The 23416-nt window shown below is 48.8% G+C and overlaps 1 protein-coding gene across 3 annotated transcripts in view; it reads right to left on the minus strand.

The window, feature by feature from the left end:
* Positions 1–4558: 4558 nt before the first annotated feature.
* The window catches only part of SLN (sarcolipin), a 30601-nt gene continuing 11743 nt past the window's right edge, over positions 4559–23416 (minus strand). For all 3 annotated transcript variants that reach the window (XM_088456698.1, XM_088456699.1, XM_088456700.1), the window contains exon 2: positions 4559–5162. In XM_088456698.1, the coding sequence (XP_088312824.1) occupies positions 4965–5060 (96 nt within the window). In that variant the 5' untranslated portion in view covers positions 5061–5162 and the 3' untranslated portion in view covers positions 4559–4964. The remainder of the gene's footprint in view (positions 5163–23416) is intronic.

Below are 23416 nucleotides of genomic sequence, written 5' to 3' on the forward strand. Positions count from 1 at the left end.
ATTCTCTCTCTGCATACACGCTGCTCTGCTATGCAGAGCAGCTGTGTATGCTTCCCCCAACTTCCCCCCCACCGCGGGACACTGCGGACAGCGGGACAGTCCCAAAAAATCGTGACTGTACCGCTGAATGCGGGACAGTTGGGAGGTGTGGGTAAGGTGGGATATCTGCGTATGTGAAGGGAGAGAAGCTATATAAAGGTGAAGAGCTGTGTGTATGAGTGTGGAGGTTGGTCTGTGTGAGGAGGGTGAGATCTGCATGTGTCTGAGTGAGGGGAGTGAGCTGTGTGGGGATCTCAGTGAATGGGGAAAGGTGTGTGTGTAAGGGAGTGGCTGAGTTAATGGTGGAAGCGTGTGTGTGTAAGCTGAGTGAGGGGATCTGAGCGATGGGGGAGTGCTGTGTGGGGGGGGACTGAGGGCCTGATTCGAAGTCGGACGCTATTTGCGGACGGTCATTCCAAAAAAGGGGCTGGCTATTTAAATTGAGCGCTCGCTCTTTGCGGTTTGTTGACGCCTCTATGTCTGAGCGAGCGAACGAAAAATGCGTTCGCTATTTTGTAAAGACGCCCCTTTGCAGTTCGCATCACACGTCATCTCCGGTATTTATTAGATTAATCGGGTACATCGAAAGGCATCTGAACTTCTCGTAGTGCTTGTGGTAGGTTTTTCTTACCGCTATCACTGCGAGCAGTTCAGGCTAAAAGACAACCAAGTGACGTGGTCGATGACGCTCCTTTACTAATTATGCACTCCCATTAAACGCCCTTTTGACCGTTTGGCACGCCTGCGTTCGGATCTCCACTCCCCCGTTTTCAAGCACTTTCCCCTGTTACCACCCACAAACGGTACATTCTGTCAATCAAATTAGCAGCCCCTTGCTGTTTTGCGAGCGCACGATTTCCGACCGCAATGACTGGTTTGCGCATTACGACCCATACGCATGCGCAGTTGTGCGAACATCACTCAGAGAGAACGAGCGGCCGCTTACCAGCGGCTCTGAATCAGGGCATGAGGGGGAGAGCTGTGTGAGAAATGTATATAATATGTATTAATATGGAGCCACGAGGTGGTGTTTCGCGTAGGACCCTGCGGGGTCTTATTCCGGCTCTGGGACTGAGTAGAAGGGAGGAGGGGCTGGAACCACAGGCAATAACAAAGAGGGAGTATGAGGCGGGCCCCTCCCATCATCACCCCCAGCTTCTCCTCTTTTCCACCTCTGAGGTGGGTCCCACCTACCACCCTGGCCCTGACGTCAGCCTGCCTGGTTCGCACGGAGGAGAGAACATGGTGGCTTTGTGTCCATGCTGCTGAGGGGAAAGCCTGGACCGGGTGCTGCTGCTGAGCCTTGACTGGGAGGAGCCTGAGCAGTGAGTCTGGTGAGATCATGTCTGACTGCTCTGAAGCCACAGCCCAAGAAAAGGCACTAATGCTTATTTTTATGTCCCTTTAATTTGCCCCTACATGCTCATACCTCCCAACATGTGGCCACGGAGAGTCGGGGCTTAAGCGTACCCGAAAGGGGAGCAAATCAGAAAGGGGCGTGCCCAGCATCTCCGATATGCTGGGCTGCCCCCGGGCTTCCCCCCGTACTGTGAATAGATGCTGTGCGCAAGAGCACAGCATCTATTCTCGCTCTGCGTACACACTGCTCTGCTATGCAGAGCAGCAGTGTATGCTTCCCCCAACTTCCCCCCCCAACCGTGGGACACTGTGGCCTGCGGGTGTAACAGCGGGACAGTCCCAAAAAAACAGGACTGTCCCACTGAATGTGGGACAGTTGGGAGGTATGGGTGTGCCCGGCATCTTCGAGATACTGCGCTGCCCCGGGCTTTCCCCCGTACTGTGAATAGATGCTTGCGCACAGCAACTATTCTCGCTCTGCATACCCACTGCTCTGCTATGCAGAGCAGCAATGTGTGCTTCCCCCCCACCACGGGACACTGAAAACCGGGACTGTCCTACTGAATGCGGGACAGTTGGGAGGTATGCATGCTGGACACCTGGCACACTGGGGGATGGGGGTGGGGGAGGGGGATGCAGTAGCTCACACATGCTCCAAGGCACCACGGCAACAAACTAAGCCCTTGTTTGTTGTGATGAGACAAAGGACCTTATTCAGAGGCTGCCGTACGGTCTACGACCGCACGGCCGCCTCGATGTTTTGCCAGTGCGCATGCGCACGAGGGAGCCGGCTCCCTCGTGCGCATGCGTGAGACCCGCTACGACCGACAGCGCTGGTCGTAGCGGCTCTTTCCAAAGGGGGCGAGCTGTCGATGTTGATTGACAGCTTGCCCCGTTTGGAAGGCGGGCCGGGGGGGTGGCAGCCCAAACGGAGGCGTTCCCATGGGAACACCTACCGTTTGGGGGAGGCCCCACTGACATCACTAGTGATGTCAGTGGAAAGCTTCCCGCTCTGACAGAGCCAGAAGCTCTCCAGGGCTTACAACAAGTGAGACCCTACCCTAGGGTCTCGTCGTAAGCCCCGATGGTCGCGATGGTCTCTGACCATCGCGACCATCACCCGAGCGGTCGTTAGGCTGTGGGTTAACACCCACAGCTCTAACGACCGCAACGGAGGCGGGCGGTCAGGATGCAAGTGGCCGCCCAGTTTCTGAGCGACCGCTTGCATCCTCCGACCGCCTCTGAATGAGGCCCAAAGTGCTTTGAGACATGGGGCGATTCTAACTCTAAAACTAAGTGCAACAAATGATTTATGCAGAAATATAAAATGTTGAAAAGTAGTGACAGTGATGTGTGGTCAGGTGAGGCAGGTTAGCAGAGCCCATACTTGCCGACAATCAGCTCCAGCCTTCCGGGAGGGAGCTGATTGTCGGCTAACAGTGGGGGGCGGGGACAGTCATTGGGGGCGGAGCTGGGGGCTGGCCAGTCAGTTGGTGGTGCATTGGGGGTGGAGCCGGGGGCGGAGCCGCACGATCGCGTCATCGTGGCTCCGCCCCTCTTCACAATGCCGTTATTTTCGGCAGTGTGAAGCAGGGGGCGGGGCCACGATGACGCGATTCAGCGCGAATCGCGTCACCGGCTCCCCCACTGTTGGGGTTTCTAATCTTTTCAGGGGGGAGGACGGGAGGGTCGGAGGCTTCCGGGATGCTTGCCTGCCTTTCCGGGGGGCCGGGAGCGGCACCCGAAAATCGGGAGGCTCCCGGCCAAATTGGGAGGGTAGGCAAGCCTGGCAGAGCCTTTCCTGTCATACTTAGGTATACTCCAGAAAAATGTAAAGAAAATATTATAAATATCATCTTTGTGTTATTCTAATCATTTTTAATGGTCAGAACTGTGGAGTAAAAAGTGTATGGCGGGTGAGGCACTGCCTCCCCTGTCTACCTTTTCTGCACATCCCTGATCAAAACTCACCAAATATCCAGCACTATATACTGCTGCACCTTTGTATAATGCCCACATGGACCCTCGGGTTCATATATGTATCTGTAAATCTGGCTCTGATACTAGCCAGTGCCTCCCAGCCATGTACCTCACTGCACGTCACTGAAATACAATATACCTACCTCATTTATTTTATCCAAATAAGTTAACTCGGTACCCATAGTTTTCATCAGAGTGTTACTTGCCCCCGTCGTGGCCTGTTATTTTCTCCTGCTTCAACTGTCTTCCCAGTTACCAGGCAATGTGGACGCCGGACTGGGATGGCACCTGTGGTTGCTGAGAGACCAAGATGCTGGGCGGCTGCAGGTACTGCTGGATGACATGCAGCATCCCAGCTGTCAGTCTTCTAGCAATTGGCGTACTTGCCTCTCATTAGTGGAGTATCCTTTATTACTCTGCCTGGACTGGCGCCACATCGCCGGTTATAGATTACTCTGCCTGTGTGAACTCTGGTCCCTGTCGGTCCTGTTGATTCCGTCTGCCGGTTCTCCTGTGGTACGACTATCTGTCCTGCCTTGTCTGTTTGCTGCTTGTTATCCCAGCGTGGCCTCAATTTATGGCCCCGCCACATCAGCAGCATCTGCCTACTGTCTCATGGCCTGTCCTATACCATCATGGCCGCATCCATCCCATCTAGGCCGCACCTCGGCCCTCAAGGCCTCGTCTCGACCCTCAAGGCACGCCTATTCCATCAAGGGCACACCTCGGCACTCAAAACTTGTCATCCAGGTCTCATCTCAGCGACCTTATCCACACAGATACTATCTCTCTCTCTCTCTATCCAGTGATAGCCTAAATCCACCACAGGCTGCCATATACCACCTGATCACCAGGGAAAAATGGGGGACTTACTGGTGATCGTAACACAGAGGTAACCGGTACACCTGTTGCATCTGTATGGCACTAATTCACTAGTATTAAAACTGCATGTGCAAGAACACCAGTTTGCTGACCTTTACCCACAGGATCCTAAGGTGAAAGAGGTTGAGCTACAGCTGATCCAAGGACAGTGCAAAGTAGGAGATATTCCTAGCACCCAAAACCACCCACACAGGCAATCTTTAGTTCCACAACAGGTGGAGTGCCACAGGTTACTTCACTGTAGATTGTATTAGTGTTACTTAAAAAAAAAAAAATGACTAGAATTATTGTACTAACATTTTGTGGGGACATTTATTGGGATGGAAAACACAGGTTTAAAATTTTCCATTTCTCTTTTTAATCAAAACATAAAGACCTAATTTTACTTTTATTCTATCATCTTCCTCCAGTAGACTAAACATTTCCTCTGTGTTGAATTCTCCCTCATATGTGCTCATCAATCAATCACAGTTCCGAATTGGGGAGCCTAGGTACAGTACATTCTGGCTTCAAGCCAGTGGGAAGGTGATTGCGTACTGTGACATTGACCTAATTTGGTGGTGGTGGTGAGCACTAGGAGCTTGGTGGCAGAACACAGGGCACACATTGACGCTGTACAGTTATACACAAAGTCCCAGGTGTTTCTCACATATTTCCAGAGAGGCAATTGTACTTTATTTCTTCCATGACTATTCGGATAAGTGTTAGCTTTGGTACGACTTCACAAGTACCCACATGAGGAGGACGGTGATCAGGACAATCATAAAGTTGAGAAACAGCTCCTGAGTTGAACGCTCCATTCTGGAGTCGCTTGGTGTGTGCTTTACTGGCAAGAGGAAATGACCGACGTTGGCTCTTGTGATGGTCACAGGTGCCTGGGTTCACGGGCAAATCAGCTTGTTCTGTAAGTATAACACAAATTAAGAAGTGAAACATATATGTACTGTAGGCAGAATAATTCCATTACTCATAATGGCAAATACAGTAGTTTTACACAATGTGCCTAATTCAGAGTTATACACTAATGCCGCTGCTGCTGCTTCATTTGAGTACGTAATAGCATACTTGCCGACCCTCCCGATTCAGCCGGGAGCTGCTTGAATATCGGGTGCCTCTCCCAGCCCCCCACAAAGGCAGGAAAGCCTCAACCCCTCATGATGAATCGCGTCATTTCAGCACCGCCCCCTGCTTCACAATGCCTGTAATATCGCCATTGTGTAGCGGGGGCGGGGACAAAATGACACGATCTCGTGACCCTGCTCTCTGACCCGCCCACAAATGACAGTAAGCTGTCCGGCCCCGCCTCCTTGTGCCGGCGACACCCCCCTGCCATGTCGATCTGGCTGCTCCATCACGGATTCTCGCAGCCTATTGAATATACCCCTTAGTGTAGTGAGGGGAAAGATAAGCTCCCAGCAATCAAATCCATGTGTGATTCCCCAGCCATTGACCTCATCGACCGTCACTGTCAAAAGCTGTGACACAACTCCGGCAGTATGGGGACCCAGCGCCTACAGAGGAGACAGCGCAGATTGCTCTCTTCCAACAGCTGTACACTGTATCCAGGGTAGTGCGGGGCGCGATGACATTATTTTCATCATCTTGTTCCAGTCCAGCCTATTTCACATGAGAGAGAAACTGGATATGGGCCTACACTCCCGGGAATCTAATATAAGCAAAGAAAGAACCAGGGCAGCCATTCCAATGATTAATAAAAAGATAATAACATGGGAATTAAATTAGAGACACGGAAAAAGATCTGTACTAAACTGACCTCTCAAAGAAACAAATTAAAAAGAAAAATGACAGCTCCTTAGCTGCTAACTGATCTATATAAAAATGGATTCACATCTTCTTATGATCTAGCGGAGGTCACAGAGCCATGTAAAGACTGAATTAATAACTTAGGAAACATAAAATAAAAAAAAAATCCACATTGTTATCGCACTGCCATTGAATGTGCAGTGAAATAGCCGCAGGTTACTGTGTATTGTCAAAATATAAGCAAAATCCGTTTCAATCCAGAGGAATTAAAGCAATTGTCAGTCTCTTAACCAGTGGCGTAAATTCATCCCAGATGGACCCCCCCCACGCCACAGCCGCTGACACTGTAATGTAGCAATTCGCATGCAGACAGGCTATAGAATAGACGAAGGCAGCAGCTGCTGGTCTGACATGGAGCTCTCTACTAGTGTATGGTGGTTTCTCAGGTGCCGGGAAGGGGTGCCATGTATTGGGCGGCCGTGACGGTACACTCCAGGTACATAGTTATAGCCCTAAGTGGGGTGAATATATTGTGGACAATGGAGGAGGTGCCCCTTCAGAGCTGGAGCCCGACGACAGGCGCCTCCATTGTCTCCCATAGTTCTGCCCCTGTTCCTAACACTAAAGTGCTGCAGACTTCTGCAGGACCAAAATTTGTGCTGGCTAATCCAAGCTATAGTGAGTGGCCAGCTCTAATGCAGATGTGTTAACCAGCCAGCAGTCCCGGATACCCAGGGCCCGGTGTGGTGACACTAATGGCACCATGGGGTCTATTTTACTAAGCCTTGGATGGAGATAAAGTGAACGGAGATAAAGTACCAGCCAATCAGCTCCTATCTGCCATGTTACAGGCTGTGTCTGAAAAATGGCAGTTAGGAGCTGGGTGGCTGATACTTTATCTCCGCCCACTTTATCTCCATCCAAGGCTTAGTAAATCTTTGTCAATTCCCCAGGAGGATTCCCTGCATGAACACACTCTGAACAGTCACATTGGCAGCCTTTCTGGCATTTGAAAGTCTCTCAAACTTTCCAGGAGAACAGGCAAATATGCTATTAGTGACACCGCACTGGACCTGCGCTATGATAAGGCCCCTTACGTATCGCCTTTGTTGGCCTTATTGACGCTAAAGATGGGTGCACACTCGATGATATTTTGAACGATTTCTGATGGATTGAAACGACAATTCATCAAATGCGTACGGCTACGTGGTTGTCCGCCACATCTTCAGATCTGCCATAGAAGCAGGCCAATCTGAAGATCTGACTGATGACCAGTGGCGGCTCCAGAGGTGGGGCTGCAGCACTGTCCAAAATTCAAATAGGGGAGCCACACTCACTGCCCTTCCAAACGCTGCCAAACATCGCCGGCCAAGACTCACTGGCAGTTGGTGTGGCCCCCCTATTTGAATTTTGAATTGCGCTGCAGCCTCACCCCTGGAGCCTCCACTGCTGATGACCCCATCCATTTGGATGTGACGGAGGAACGACATATTGCGTAGTCGTTCAATAGATTAGGCGGTGTGTACGGACCGTGCAATATGTCGCTCTGTCGCATCTGCCCATCGGCCGGGCACACAGGCCGTCTAATGTGTACCCAGCTTTAGGTACGTCGTTTACACAACTACCAGGAACCCACGGTGATTTAAAAAAAATGCAGTGCCGCAGCTTCCTCTTCCAGAGTTGCGGCATCATTGTGTTGGGGAAGCTTAATGTGGAAGCCAAGGCTCTGTATTTGGGAGGAGTATAACCAGTGCCGTGCCTAAGTTAAGTTTATGTACTACTCCTCTGAAGTGAGAAAATTGGGAGGGAAGGTAATGGGGGTGGGGGGCGTGAGGGCAAAACTAAAGGGGGATGGGAGAGAAAACACACATACACCTCACCATCAATAGTATATTGAATGGGATAAGGGATCATTGGCCTAGATTCACTATCGTACGCAACTGCGATTCCGCACGCAATCGGACGATTGTTGCGTTCTGCGCAAGCGTATGCATCGCAGTGCGCATGAGCGTACTGGCCGTTGCGATCAGTACTGCGATCGCAGTGACTATGCAGATCCATTGCAGAGTGATTGACAGGAAGTGGCATCTGTGGGAGGTAATGGGTTGTGGTCTGCGAAAACGCATCCCAGTGCGTTCGCACACCGTTGCAGGGGTGTGCATAAATTAGCCACTGCAATGGCCTACGCAGTCTGAGGCCTCATAGCGTGTGTGGAAGCTAACAATTTCTGAGTAAGGTCAGAGCTTGTGCTAGTGTGCGTGATGCTGCGATGGTACTCGATTGTGCCAATGGTTTTGCAGTCTTGCGAAACAGTACATATGTGTGCTAAGTAAAGTGGGCGTATCTGTGTAGTGCTGCAACAGGATAGCGTTCGCAATGGATTAGCATACTATCGCAGTTGAACGGCTTACGTAGTCGCAATTGCAAACACAGTTGCGATAGTGAATCAGGCTCAAAGTGAATATCACCAGCCCTGTATGATGGACAATTATTTCTCCTGCATACAGAAGGCAATGGCAACAAAATTGCAGATCCAAATGCAAGTCACTGTGCCATAGGCAGTACATTGTGAAGATTTAGGCCCTGATTCAGAGCCGCTCGCTCTGACCAGAGCGCTCGCTCTGAATCAGGGCCCTCCTCCATTAAAATGGAGCGTCCTCCTGGACGCTCGTATAGCTGTGGGTCACCACCCACAGCATATACGAGCGTCCAAAAAGATGGTCGCGATGGTCTTGACCATCGCGACCATCGGACTTGCGACGGAAACCCTGCGGTAGGGTTTCCCAGCCACAAGTCCTGAAGTGATTTTGGCTCTATCAGAGCCAAAATCGCTCCCACTGAAATCACTAGTGATGTCAGTGGGGCCGGCTTCAGACGGAGGCGTTCCCATGGGAACGCCTCCGTCTGGCCGGCACGCCCACCAAAGGGGTGTGCTGTCAGTCACCATCGACAGCACGCCCCCTTTGGTGCGAGACCCGGAGCGACAGCTTGGCTGTCGCTGTCCGGGTCTCGCGCATGCGCACGACGGAGCTCCCTCCGTCGTGCGCATGCGCAGTGGGGACCATCGACCCACTTGCGAGCGTACTGCCGCTTGCGAGTGGGTCTGAATGACCCCCTTAGTACAGACTTGATTAATTAAGGAACGCAATTGCTAAAACTGTGCATGCATATGCATCGAAGTACGCGGGCGCAAAGGCACCACTGCGATCAAGCAGCCCACGGAGAGCCATCACGGAGTGATTGATAGGCAGTGAGCGTTTGGAGGTGGTGATGGGGGGGTGATCGTCAAAACGCAGGCATGCCAGTGCGTTTGAACGCCGTTACAGGGGCGTGCATAAATTAGCCACTGTGATGCCATACGCAGCTTGGGCTTTCACTGCATGCGCTGAGGTTAGCAATTTCTGAGTAAGGTCAGACTTTGTGTAAGTGTGCGTGAGGCTCCGATGTTATTCGATGTTACCGATGGTTTCACAGACTTGCTAAGTACAGATGTGTGTAAGGTAAAGTGGATCTCATACAGAGGCGGTCGTTAGATGCAAGCGGCCGACCCTGATTCTGTGTCCTGAACGGCCGCCTCCTTGTCGATCATTAAGCTGTGGGTTACCACCCACAGCTTAACGACCGACCAGGTTGATGGTCGCAATGGTGATTACCATCGTGACCATCGGGGCTTACGACCAGACCTTAGGGTAGGGTCTGGGCACTCGTAAGCCCCAGGGAGCTTTCTGCTCTGATGGAGCAGGAAGCTTCCCACTGACATCACTGATGATGTCAGTGCGGCCACCCACAAAACGGTAGGCGTTCGTAAAGGAATGCCTCCGTTTTGGAAACCACCCCCCCGGCCCGCCTACCAAACGGGGGCAGCTGTCGATCAACATCGACAGCCGCCCCTTTGGTAAGGAGCTCTGGAGCGACAGACTTTCTCTGTCGCTGCGGGGCTTGCGCACGCGCAGTGCGTACGCAGGCCAAACCATCGAGTCGGTTACGAGCGCATTGGTGCTCGCGACCGACTCTGAATGAGGTCCAGTGTCCTTATGTTAGGCTGTGTATAGCATTGCGACTGCAATCATTAGCATATTTTCGCAGTGAGACTGTATGCGTAATTGCTATCGCAATAGCGATCCTTACTGAATCAGGCTCAAAGTGCAATATCCTCATAATAATAAAAACAGAGTGAATCACCAGATACTGTATTTAATCGCAGCATTCGTCTGCTACAGCAACCCGAACTACCGACCACGTACAGCCTCGTGTTGCTTGGTCTAAGTGTTGAGCAACAGGATAACTGTCTAAATTGGAGAAGATCTGGCCATCCTGTGCTTGGGCTGAGCGCCCACATAATTATGGCACACTAGTTACTGCTTGTTAGTACAGTTGGAAGCTGACCGCTCGCACAGGCTGAAAGTGACCTCCTTCTGTCTTTAGCAACATGGCTGATAAAGATCCAAAAGTGGATCGTTATTAGAAATTGTGCTTATTTTTAGGCTAAATCCACTGATATTGATCTAAATTATGCCATTTAATTGTTGTGTACAGTATGCAAACTGATCTGAGCAAAGGGGCTCCCTGCTCATTGCTAATGTTGCAGAGCACTCTTGGGCTGTGTGGCAGAATTGAGCCAGAACATAAAGCTCTGGCCCCTTTTTTTCAGTGTGACCTCATAATGCCATATCTCAGTGTGACCTCATAGTGTCAGATCTCAGTGTGACCTCATAGTGCCAGATCTCAGTGTGACCTCATAATGCCAGATCTCAGTGTGACCTCATAGTGCCAGATCTCGGTGTGACCTCATAGTGCCAGATGTCAGTGTGACCTCATAATGCCAGATCTCAGTGTGACCTCATAGTGCCAGATCTCAGTGTGACCTCATAGTACCAGATCTCAGTGTGACCTCATAGTACCAGATCTCAGTGTGACCTCATAGTGCCAGATCTTAGTGTGACCTCATAATGCCAGATCTCAGTGTGACCTCATAATGCCAGATCTCAGTGTGACCTCATAGTACCAGATCTCAGTGTGACCTCATAGTCCTTCATCGCTGGGATAAAGCACAGAGCAATAATTGATTTTCAACCATCTCTTCAATTGCATTTGTAAGAGATTGTTGCTCAAAACTTTAATGCCAACCCTTGTATAATAGACAGCATCAATGTTCATGGGAGGAATTACAGATAGCTATTATAATAAAGGAATAACATTCAAGGGTACTCTAGAAGTGTCAGCAAATTAAACTGGGTTTCATACAAGTCCACTTACATGAATGATGGGGAGATGTATCAGAAGTGGTCCATAGCAGCCAATCAGCATCTAACTGTCATTTATCTAGCACAGTCTTTGAAATGACAGTGAAAAAAAGCTGATTGGTTGCTTTGGACAACTACTCAACTGTATCTCTCTTCATGGGGCCTATTCATCATCAGCGGTTGGAAGACCCATGATGATTAAGTATTCATCACGCTGCAAGGGATAAGTATCCAACTCACAGCAGCGGGGGGGGAGACTTTAAACTGAAGCAATTCATTATTGCTTCGGTGCGGGTACAGCTGCTCCGAAAAGCAGCTGCCCCCAGGGTTAGTAGCACAGCTACAGATTTAGCTGCGTTACTTACCTCTCCCCCGTTGGGGCGTCTACGCATGCGCGACCCGAGGTCACGCACGCGCCAAGCCGCCGGGGAGGTAGTGAGTAGGTGCCGGAGGGATTACCTCAGATCCCTCTTCGCATCCCCGGACCTCCTTCCCATAGGAAGGAGCAGGGATCTAAGAACAAGTGCCATTTATCGTTTGATGAATATGCCCCCAAGGCTTGATACATCCAGCCCTATATCTGCTCTAAAACCAGAGCAATCAGCAATTAGATTGTATCTCTTTTCCACAAATTAGGTAATGAAGGCCTGATATGTTACTATAGTTTTAGTGCAGTTTAGTCAATAGCCTTCCAGGCCACTTGGTTAGAAGAATGACAATGGGATGATCAGTCCATCACTCACCACTAAGTCGGGAGAATCTTTATGCAGACTAGGTGTGGACAGTGCTTCTCCTAATATACAGCAGCTGCGCAACACAGCCTGACGTCCATGAGACAATTCCATGGAGATCTAATTACTCGGCCTCAACCGTGACCAGTCACCACGTCAAATCAAGTTACTGTACTTAAGTGTTAGAGCACAAGGTGGAACATTTACATAAGCAGCAGCATACACTCTTGCAAGTCCTTTACTTTCCAACTTTAGATCAGCCTTACAAAGCTGTGGTAGCTCTCAGCTATTTCTGGCGTACAGGGTTTTCCGAAGGTTACAGTAGGTAGCTGAGTGGGATACTATGGTAAGCCATGGTCGCTGGCGAAGATGGTGTCACATATCGATTTGATTTCTATATCTAGGTGACCTTTACATCAAACTTGCCTACTCTCCCGATTCGGCCGGGAGCCTCACGAAAATCATGTGCCGCTCCCGGTCCCCCGGAAAGGCAGGCAAGCCTCCCGGGCTCCAGCGACCCACCTGCAGCCCCCTGCACTTTTCAGATTAAATCCTGGCAGCGGAGGGGCCAGTGACGCAATTTGCGCTGAATCGTGTCATCACGGCCCTGCCCCCTACCAAACAATGCATTTAATAACGGCATTGTGAAGAAGGGCGGAGCCACAATGATGCGATCGTGATGTTACGCCCCCATGCTCTGTCCCCAAATTTTTGCCATCATCTGGCCACTCCCCCTATTTGCCGCGACCCGCCCCCTGCCAAGAATGCCCGACAGCTCCTTCCCGGAAGGAGGGAGTGAAATGTCGGTAAGTATGCTTTACATGTCTCCCCACATGTGATAAGCCAAGTGTTTTACTGTTCGGGATTAGCAGGAGAACGGTGATAAGCCCAGGACAGTTCCACAACACGCCCATAAGATGGCCCATCTCTGTTCGCATGAATAGCCACCAACCAGGAATGCCCAGCACATTTACAATACACTTCTGATACCGTGCAACTTAATCGCAACTGCGTCCCTGTGCCCAGGCACCGTGTAATGCATTCGCCGTAGGAGTTTATACGGCTTTTCGTGCAAGCACAGTAGCAGAAAATCACTCAACTTCGTGAACATCTGCATCGCGTGTGACCAGGGGCATTTTAAGAGAGGAGAGGGCCCATGTGCTGACTCAGTGCGGGCCCCCTCCTCTCTGGCAGTGCAGTAGATTCTGGCTTCGTATGTGCGGGTCTCCAGGAAATGGCTCCCCCCGCCTTATTCCCAAGGACATCACTACTGTGAATGTGCAAGTCACCGGGCAAATGGGCGCCGCCACTTTACCAGTGATTTTAGCTGCTCTGCAGACTGTGGAGAGGTAAGTATAACAATATATGGGTGTGTGGTATGGGCCCCCTGGACCCAGGGGCCCGTGTGCACCGCAAAACCCTGCACCCGTTATAGATACGCCATTATGCGATACTCACAATCAGACTCTTACTCTGTATATGACAAGCGAGTGCTTGAATAAGCGCTAGCAAGTTTAAACTCCTAGGGAGGGTGGGGTTGCACCCCATCACACAGGAGAAGATAGGGTTCCGTTTTATTTTAAGGAATAGCCTATAAGATTAGCTAGGGGCGGGTTTAGGGTGGCTTAGCACACATTTTGTGGCTTAGACTAAATAGGATCAGCCTCTTTTTCATTGATCCCCTCCCGCCCACCCCAATAATTGGCTATTTTTTCTTTGCCGGATGGGTTTGTCAACCTCTAAGCTGTGGGAAAGAATGGCAGTCCAGTGGGTATTGCGTGGCCGTATTTGAGGTGCGCTCTCCATACCAACATATTCATTTAGACTGAGCTTCCCTACTGGGGGCAGGGGCACTGGCTGACTGGCCGGCTCCATTATAGTCTATTGGTGGGAGAGTTGGAACCTGATAATTTTTATTGGTAACGGGCAATTGGCTCAGTTACTCAAATGTCGTGGACATTATCTTGGGCTTAAGACGTAATGTCACTGAGCAGCTGGCCGTTCTTTCTTGCTGCCACCATACTGAATTTCATTGTTAAATTTTAATAAAATGGTTGACCTATTTAATGGCATTTCTCCTGTGTCCGTGTCGTTATTTTAGTTAAGTTCATAGGTTGTTCTTTATTTATTTAAGCGTGAGGGTAGTGCAACCCCACATCTGCCGATAGGGAGTTTATAAGATATGCAGCACTGCACAATCAGAGAAGGTTTATTCATTCACATCAGCCCCTGCCCCAGGGGAGCCTGCTACCTAATTTCCCCAAGACAGCCACACAAAGGTGCACATACACATTAGGAATAATTTAGTCGTAAGTGAATTAACCTACATGTTATTGGGCTGTGGGAAGACACCAGAATACCCAGAGGAAACCAGCTCAAACAAAAATAGTATATACTGACACCATGTAGATGGCATTTTGCTAGATTTCAGAACCAGGTTTCCACCAATACTAGTCACTGTGCCACCATGCCAAAGCTGAGAGACAGCACTGCTACCCACAGGGAGACAGTGGGCCTGATTCAGAGCGCTCGCTCTAAATCAGGGCGGCATTTTTTTTTTTGTGAGCCGGCCTCCTGGCTGCTCGCTAAGCTGTGGATGACCACCCACAGCTTTTGCGAGCGGCCAGGTGATGGTCGCGACCATCGGGCTTGCGACAAAACCCTTGTGGTAGGGTCTCATCCATCGCAAGACTCTAGCAGAGCTGGAAGCTCACTACTGAGGCCGCCTCCAAAGGACTGTAACTAGGCGTGTGCAAGCGATGCCAGCAAACAGGACATAGGGACCTGGAGGCAGCAACATCGCTGCCCTATGGCACCTGCAATTGGCTTGTGGATTGCTTGATAAGCCTTCTATTCAGCTAGTTACTGTAAAGGGGCCTATCAATTTGCCGACTCTCTGCACGATGCAGACCAGGAGGTTTTGGTCGGAACGTGCAGAAAGTCTGCTAGTGGACAGCCGACAAGGACCAGTGATGCGCGTGCACGCTGGGTCCTTGCCGACCCCGACTATCTCTCCAACATGCCCGTCAACCTGATGACAGTCGTCAGGTTCGTAGGAAGCCAGACGCGCAGCAGTGGCAGCACTGAAAAGACATTCAGTGAACGTCTTTCAATGCCGCTCAGCACCCGGCGACTTGAAGGTCTGAATGCTAGTCGTTCAGACCTTCAAGTCTATAAATGGATAGGCCCCTTAAGTGTTAGGATTTGGGGGTGACCGGGACACCACAGCGTCTAAGAGGAGGTGCAGGTTAAGTGTGGAGTCACTGAAACTTGTATTAGGACACTCTGTGCTTATTCTATATTTAAAATTGTGTTACATTATTGTGCAATTTTTTAATTTGTGTGAGGGTGATATCCTGATTAAACACCATACACCTGCGGACTTGCGAAAATATTCTAATGACTTAACTGATGTCTTGTGCACTGAGACACCCACCTTTGGCGTCTCACTTCCCCTGTTTACATACAAAAGCGTAAACACTGTTCGCACATCGATCTTCTGAGTATGCCTATGCTGTCTCAGGCAGAGCGGCTCACTGGGGCTCACTCGGGCGTGCTCTGCAAACGATCCTAGCACGCCTGCGTTTTTCTAACACCCCCTCTCCCATTATGTCCCCCAAATGCTGACTACCTGTCACTCACCTTACGAATAAATACACAGTGCGACCACTGTCGCTAATCCATCACCGTGCATGTGAAGTGTGGCTTTGGCACATGCGCAGTGGCAAATACCCGCTCCAGTGCGCTCTTTGGATCAGGCCCTAAGGTCGTTGTCTATCATTTGTTTAGCTGTTGGTGAAGCGCTAGCTGGGGTTGAATATGGAGGCCGTAGTGCGCACTGTGGGGTACTAATAATATTGTATTTCAGTCTATCATACTGATATCTACTATCATATGCCCCCTGGATGAACCTGAATTAGGGATGTTATGTGTTTTGAATAATTATCACTGGGTCTATCCTCAGATAGTTTAATTAAACATTAGATAACATTGTAGTATTGAGCTCGCTGCTAAGTGGGGAGAGATAATTACCTGTCTCTAAATGGCCAGAAAACCAAGGAGGTAGTAATAGACTTAGGGGCCCATTTGTCATTGAATATTTGAGGTATAATCCCCGAAGCAGGGACAGAACTATTGGAGACGATGGAAGCGCTTGCTGCCGGGTGCCAGCACTGAAGGGGCACCTCCTCCATTGCCCCCAATCAGAGCTGTAACTAGACTTTTTGGTGCCCTGTGCCAGAGCATTGGCGACCCCCTCATTTTTCAAAGGGACATAATCCACCCAAAAAAGGGTCATATCTTCATGGGGAAGGGCCAGGGAAGAGATAGGGGAGGCCAGGAGATGCTGGGGATGAAATAAGAGGAAGCTACAAGCAAGAATGATAATAAACAGAAATTTGACAGGCCCAAACAGCGCCCCTTTACCTGTGGTGCCCTGTGCGATGGCACCGGCCGCATTACCCTAGTTACGGCCCTGCCCACAATATATTCACCCCACTTAGGGCTTTAAATATGTACCTGGAGTGTACCATCACGGCCGCCCAATACATTATATAACTTGACTCCGGGCGTCTGGGATGAATTTACGCCACTGTCTCGAAAACACACCGTTTTCAGGGGTTTACCTAAAATATGAACTTTTCCCCGGATGTAATAAGGAGGGACCGCAGCAGGTATCTCTGATACCTGCTGCGATCCCTCCATTCCCGCTGGAAGCAGCATCTCCCATAGCTTTCTGGGGGGGATGCGACGCTGCGAGATTTACCACTATTTGTAATGCGATGCATTCCCGATATCGGCTCCCTCAGCTAATGCCATCTGAAGATGGCGTTAGCCACAGTAGCCTATGGGCTACACTGCGCATAATTAGCCGGCGGAGGGTTCCTCTGGAACCCTCTCCAGCTATGGCCGCCGCACATGTGCAGTCAGCATAACTGCGCATGTGCGGCAGCCCCGGCACTGGCTGGCAGCTCTCCGGGCACACTGCAGGGATGGGCTACTTTCGGAGCCCATGTGCTGGATGATACATCCGGACGATATGATCGTACTGACATGCCCAGCTCGCAGCACAGACGGTGTAGTGGTTAGCATTACTGCCTCACAGCACTGAGGTCATGGGTTCAATTCCCAGCACGTCATTAACTGTGTGGAGTTTGTATATTCTCCCTGTGCTTGCGTGGGTTTCCTCCGGGTGCTCCGGTTTCCTCCCACACTCCAAAAATATACAGGTAGGTTAATTGGCTCCTAGCAAAAAAATTAACCCTAGTGTGTATGCGTGTATAGGGAATATAGAGTGTAAGCTCCACTGGGGCAGGGACTGATGTGAATGGTCATATATTCTCTGTAAAGTGCTGCGGAATATATGTGTATGCTATATAAATAACTGGTAATAATAATTGCAAGTGCGATCATTAATAAATGGGGGCCTTAGGAAGATCTAGGAAAACTACCGCATAGCCGGTATTTTTGAATGTCACAAAAGTGGAGATGGTTAGTGGTTTTAAGTTTTCACACATCTCATCTGTAGTTTCTTTCTAGGCTGTCGGCTTACCGAGGAACATTCTCATGAATTTCTATCGATGTCTAGACGAGAGTCTCTTAGCCTATGTTATTACAGTATGATACCGGAACTGCAGGGGTCCTGATCCTGAATCTATGGCCAGGCTGATTAAAGCGCCTGAGAGAACCATTGGTCAATCTTCTCCCCAGTTTGAGGACATTTTTACTAGGAGGAGTTTACTGAAGGCCAATAAGATCATTGCTGATTCTAGTCATCTATTGGTATAGAATGAGGAGTCGTAGCCAAGCCTCCTCCTTAGTACCAGGCTCGCATATAGTGTTGACATCCATGCTTCGAGCTGATTGAACTTAAATCATTAGTATCGCAGCTATATTATATAAAGTTGTGGACATCCAGGGCCGTAGCTAAGGTAGTGCGGCCGGTGCCATCGCACAGGGCACCACAGGTCAGGGGGCGCTGTTTGGGCATGTCAAATTTCTGTTTATTATCATTCTGGCTTGTAGCTTCCTCTTATTTCAACCCCAGCATCTCCTGCCCTCTCATATCTCTTCCCTGGCCCTTCCCATGAAGCCATGGCCCTTTTTTGGGTGCATTATGTCCCTTTGAAAAATGAGGGGGGCGCCAATGCTCTTTCTGGCACAGGGCACCAAAAAGTCTAGTTACGGCTGTGTGGACATCTATTCGTATTATTCAGCTGACATTTCCATTTGAACTACTGCAGATAAGGAGTTCCCTATTTGATTTTTTTAGCTGTAAACAATTGAAGTGGAGTATTTTGTATTGAATTCTGGGCCCGATTCAGACCCGGATGCTGAGAAGCGATCGCTCGTAGCTGCTGATGGTTCGCATTGTGTGCATGCGTATGCATCGCAATGCGCGAACCACTGCGAAATATCGGGAAACGTTCACTCGCAGAGCATAGACAGCCCAGCAGAGTGAGTGACAGGAGAGGCCGTTTGTGGGTGGTGACAGGGGCAGGCCACTAGAAATGGGGGAGTGCAGGTGCGAACACAGGCGTGTCTGAGCGTCTTAACGCCGATTCAGAGGTGTGCATAATTAACAGGCAGCATCATAGTACACGGCACCTGGTTGTATTTCACACTGAAGTGCTCGCAGTGCTTGCAGTAGGGTATAGTCAACCTCAAGCGCTGCAAATGCATCCGATGTACCGATGGTTACATACACTTCCTGGAGATGACGTGCACAAGTGGGCATCTTAAGACAGGCTGGTGGGTGTCTGCATACACAAAGCGATCGCACGCCAAGACATAGTGAGCGTGCTTATACCGTGCGATCGCCTGCCTTGCCGTCACTTAGCCGAATTTGCATACGCTGGGAATGAGCGTACCCATCTAGTGACCGGGTCTGAATCGAGCCCTCTGTTCTACATGGAAAATGCGACACCCGGGAGTGGCCCGTACCCCCTTAATGATGCCACTGCTTTGTTACATGATTATATTGCTTACAAATAGAGTAATATAACTTTAGCATTTAGTACTAATGCTGTCAAGACATTTTTACTCTGTGATGGAGCCAGGGGCGTTTCTAGTGAGGAGGGGGCCCCATGTGCAGTCTTCATCACAGGCCCCCTCCTCTCCGTTCGGCAGCTGGCAGCACACTGAGCTGTGTGCGGCCAGCGTCAGAGTTATAGACTCTGGGCAATAGAGTGTGCCCAGAGTCTATAGTGCATGCGCAAACGACGGGATAATGGTCGCCGCGGCCATTTTCTAGATGTTTTTAAAGCGATGGACCTCCGGGCCGACGTGAGACTCCGGAGAGGTATTTAATACTATGGGTGCATGATGTGTGGTGCGGGGCCCCCTGCCCCGCACACCCTGCACCCATTATAGATACGCCCATGGATGGAGCATAGTATATCTGTACATATGATGCACTGTATGCTGTTTAACCCACATGCTCCTCTTTTTTGAGCTGGAAGATACATCCACTTCAATACAGATAAGTATGCTTTTCATTCATATGTGTTTTTTCCTAGACATGTTCATGAGTTCAAGAGTTACCTTCCTGATTTAACAATTTGAGGGAAAAGCCAGACAGTCCTGCCAGTCAGTAACTTTGTCCTGACTGCTGGGTACTAGAGATGTATTTCTCTGGTACCGTGGTGAGATAGTGTGTGCGACAATTCAATTTTTTTAGGGAAGAAGATAGATTTGATGAAAGCCTAGTCAGTGCTGCAGAAATGCCTATATGCTTGCAGCCAATTTATACAGCGACTAATCTTGGAGAGTATGTATTTCTAATCAGCTGCACTGCAACATCATGACGTCACGTGTTCTGCACTGTTGGACCAAAACATAATGGAGGCTCCATGACAGAGACAAGAGCCAGGGGCTCAGACCAAGAGGCAAGACTTGGCTCCGGCAATCACTACTCACCCTCACAGATCCCATCTCAACCCTGGCATTCCAAATGCTCCAGATACCTACAAAAGTGTTCACAAATTGCTGAGCGACAGTGGAGGAAATCATGCTCTAAGGCTTCTCCCTCCATTTCCAATTTATGCTCTCATACTACAGTGCTGCACTGTCCCTTTCCAAACAATCATATTTCAAGAACCTCATCTCCTCCCAGTCCTCAAATCCCTAGTGTCTCTCTGCCACTTTCAACTCCCTCCTATGCCCACCCCCTCTTCACCTTCCCTCCTCAATCTCTGCCCTTGACTTTGCCACCTCCTTGTATCTAAAATTTACTCCATACATTTACTCCATACGTCAGGGCATCATATCCCACCAGACACTCAGCACTCCACCCCCTCCTTTCCCAGACCATCCCTCCCTATCCAGCTATCCTTCTCCCCTGTATCTGGAGAGGAAGTCATGGCCCTCATCCAGTCCTTCTCCCCTTCCACCTCCCCCCTTGAACCTATTCCTTCCATTCTCCTCCGCTACCTCTCTCTTTATGCCTGTTCCCATCTTGCCCACCTCCCTAATCTCTCCCTTTCATCTGGCACTGTGCCTTCTGCATTCAAACATGCCCCATTCTTAAAAACCTACCCTTGATCCTAACACACTCTCCTACTACCGACCCATCTCTCTCCTCCCTTTTGCTTCCAATCTCCTTGAGCGTATTATTTGTAACCACCTTTCTTTCCTCCCACTCCCTCCTTGACTCATTTCAGTCTGGCTTCCATTCTCTCCACTCCACTGAAACTGCCCTCATGAAAGTCAGCAATGACCTTCTCACTGCCAAATGCAAGGACCACTACTCTGCTCATTCTACTTGAACTCTCTGCTGCTTTTGACATTGTGGACCACCCACTCCTCCTGCAAATCCTTCACTCCTTTGGTCTATGTGACACTGCCCTCTCCTGGCTGTCTTCCTACCTATCTGACCATTATTTCTCTGTCTCCTCTCATGACTCATCTCCCCCCCCCACTTCCACTAACAGTTGGTGTTCCCCAAGGTTCTGTTCTTGGACCTCTCCTATTCTTCTTATATTTGTCCTCTTTAGGTGAACTCATACACTCTTTTGACCTCCAATATCATCTCTATGCTGATGATACCTTTCCTCCCCTGACCTCTCTCCCTCTCTCCTCACTCATATCTCCAGCTGTCTCTCTGCTATCTCTTAATGGATGTCCCAGCGATTTCTTAAACTTAACATGTGTAAGACTGAACTGATCATCTTCCTACCCTCCCGCATAACCTCACTTCCCACAATTTCATTATCAATTGATGGCACAACGATTTCCTCTAGCCCCAAAGTGCACTGTCTTGGAGTCATCCTGGACTCCTCCCTCTCCTTTAAACCACACATTCAGCACCTCTCGCAGTCCTGCCAAAATATTTCTAGGATCAGACCCTTTCTCACCATGGAAGCTACTAAAACTCTTATCCACTCACTCATCATCTCCAGATTGGACTACTGTAACCTCCTCCTATCTGGCCTCCCAGACTCCCACCTCTCCACTCCAATCTGTCCTCAATGCTGCTGCTCAGCTTATCTCCTAATGTTCTACATCTGCCTCTCCTCTAGTTCAAGAGCTACACTGACTCTCCTTCCCCTTCAGAACCCAATTCAAGGTTCTTACACTCACTTACAAAGCCCTCACCCAATCCTCTCCCATTTGCATCTCTGACCTCATCTCCCTTAAAACTCCTGCCCACCCACTTCACTCAACAAATGCATGCCGCCTCTCATGCCAACTGATTACTTCCTTCCACTCCAACCTCCAGGATTTTGCCCATGCTGCTGCCTACCTCTGGAACTCTCTCCCTCTACCTATCAGACTATCCACCTCTCTACAAATCTTCAAATGGGCTCTCAAGACCCACTACTTCATCAAGGCTTTTCAGCTCTCATGCTAATCCGCTACTACATGCTCTTTCCTCCCTGTCTAACCAATCTGTGTCACGCCTGTATGTCTGCCCTTCCCCTTTAAAATGTAAGCTCTCACGAGCAGGACCCTCTTTCCTCATGTGCTTCTCCTTACTTATACAGTGCTTTCTTTAACTCCTTATTCCCCACAAGGGCACCTAACACTTGATTGCTGACTCCCAGCTGCTTATTTTGAGTGTTATAATCGCTAATGCAGGAATGTGTATAAACAATGTTCTTGTCCTGCATTGTTATCTATTTATGTACTTTGTATGGCGCTGTGGAACACTTGTGGCTCTCTTAAATAAAGGATAATACTATTAATAATAATTTGTGAGTTTTCCCTGAAATCACCCCCTTGACTCGCGCCTTTGACAAGTTCTATCCTGGCCAACCGGTAGTTACGGCTCTGGGTATATGAACGGTCTTTTAGTATATATTTATAACTTGACCTTTACAGCAAATGACACGTAAAATGTTGCAGTTCTTTATCAATATTGGATAAACTCTGTGACCCAGATTTGCTATTGAAATGTTTCTCTCAATTATCTCCTAACAAGAGTCTGCTGCAAATCCCTACGGAGATCCACTTTGTAGACTGTGAAAAATAGCTTCCAGCGCTATCTCTACTAATGTTATTTTTTTTAGTTATTTTGGAACAAGGGATATTTGGGAGCAGTCCAGACTTACACAAAATTAATTTCCATTATAGAGGACTTCAAAATCAAAATAGACCTTCAAAGATACTGTAGATGCTTTCCGTCATAGCTTTCTTTTTTTTTAACATGAATTTTTATAAAAAATTTTTTGTTTTTTACAGATGAAAAAAAAAAGGGTACAGAAAAAAAGAAAAGGAAAAAAGGGGTAGAACGAAAAAAAAATGGGGGGATACAGGCAATAAGGAAAAAAAAAACATTAGAAAAATACAAATAAAACTTTGCATTATATTATACCAAATATATAATATCAATCAAAATCAGTGTATAATATATACTGATACAGAAAACACTCCACAACTGTAATAAGCAAACCAAAATACAGAGCCCGTCAAAACCTTGAAATATCAATTTGAGTTTAGTGGAAGGCATGGACCCACCGTGATAAATTCATGCCAGCTGAACTACTGTATCAATTGTGAATTAGTAGAAGAAGAATATGGGCAATTCAGTGTTTCCATCAAAAAACTATAATTTATTTTAGTCTTTATCAAAGAAAGGGGAGGGGGTTTATCCTGCTTCCAGAACTGAGCGATGGCTGCCCTGGTAGCAATAAGTACGTCATTGCTTTCTTTTATGCACATTACGAACAGAAAGAGTTACACATTCAGTTCCCTGTACTTTTATACAATAGAAGTCAGCTGAGATTTCCAGTAAATGCTTACATATAAAGTATATTTGAAAACACCATATATTTTTATTATTTTGTCTGAGATGTCAGGCTGTTACCATTACAGGAACGGTGTAAGTTTATTACACTGAGGTAAGGTATTTATTATTTTCCGTTTTCATGGCTCCCAGATATATTTATATAACACGCTGCCTGCAGCCCAGTAATACTA

Source organism: Taudactylus pleione, unplaced genomic scaffold (assembly GCF_031769625.1).
Source record: "Taudactylus pleione unplaced genomic scaffold, aTauple2 ptg000711l, whole genome shotgun sequence".
Taxonomy (NCBI): Eukaryota; Metazoa; Chordata; class Amphibia; order Anura; family Myobatrachidae; genus Taudactylus; species Taudactylus pleione.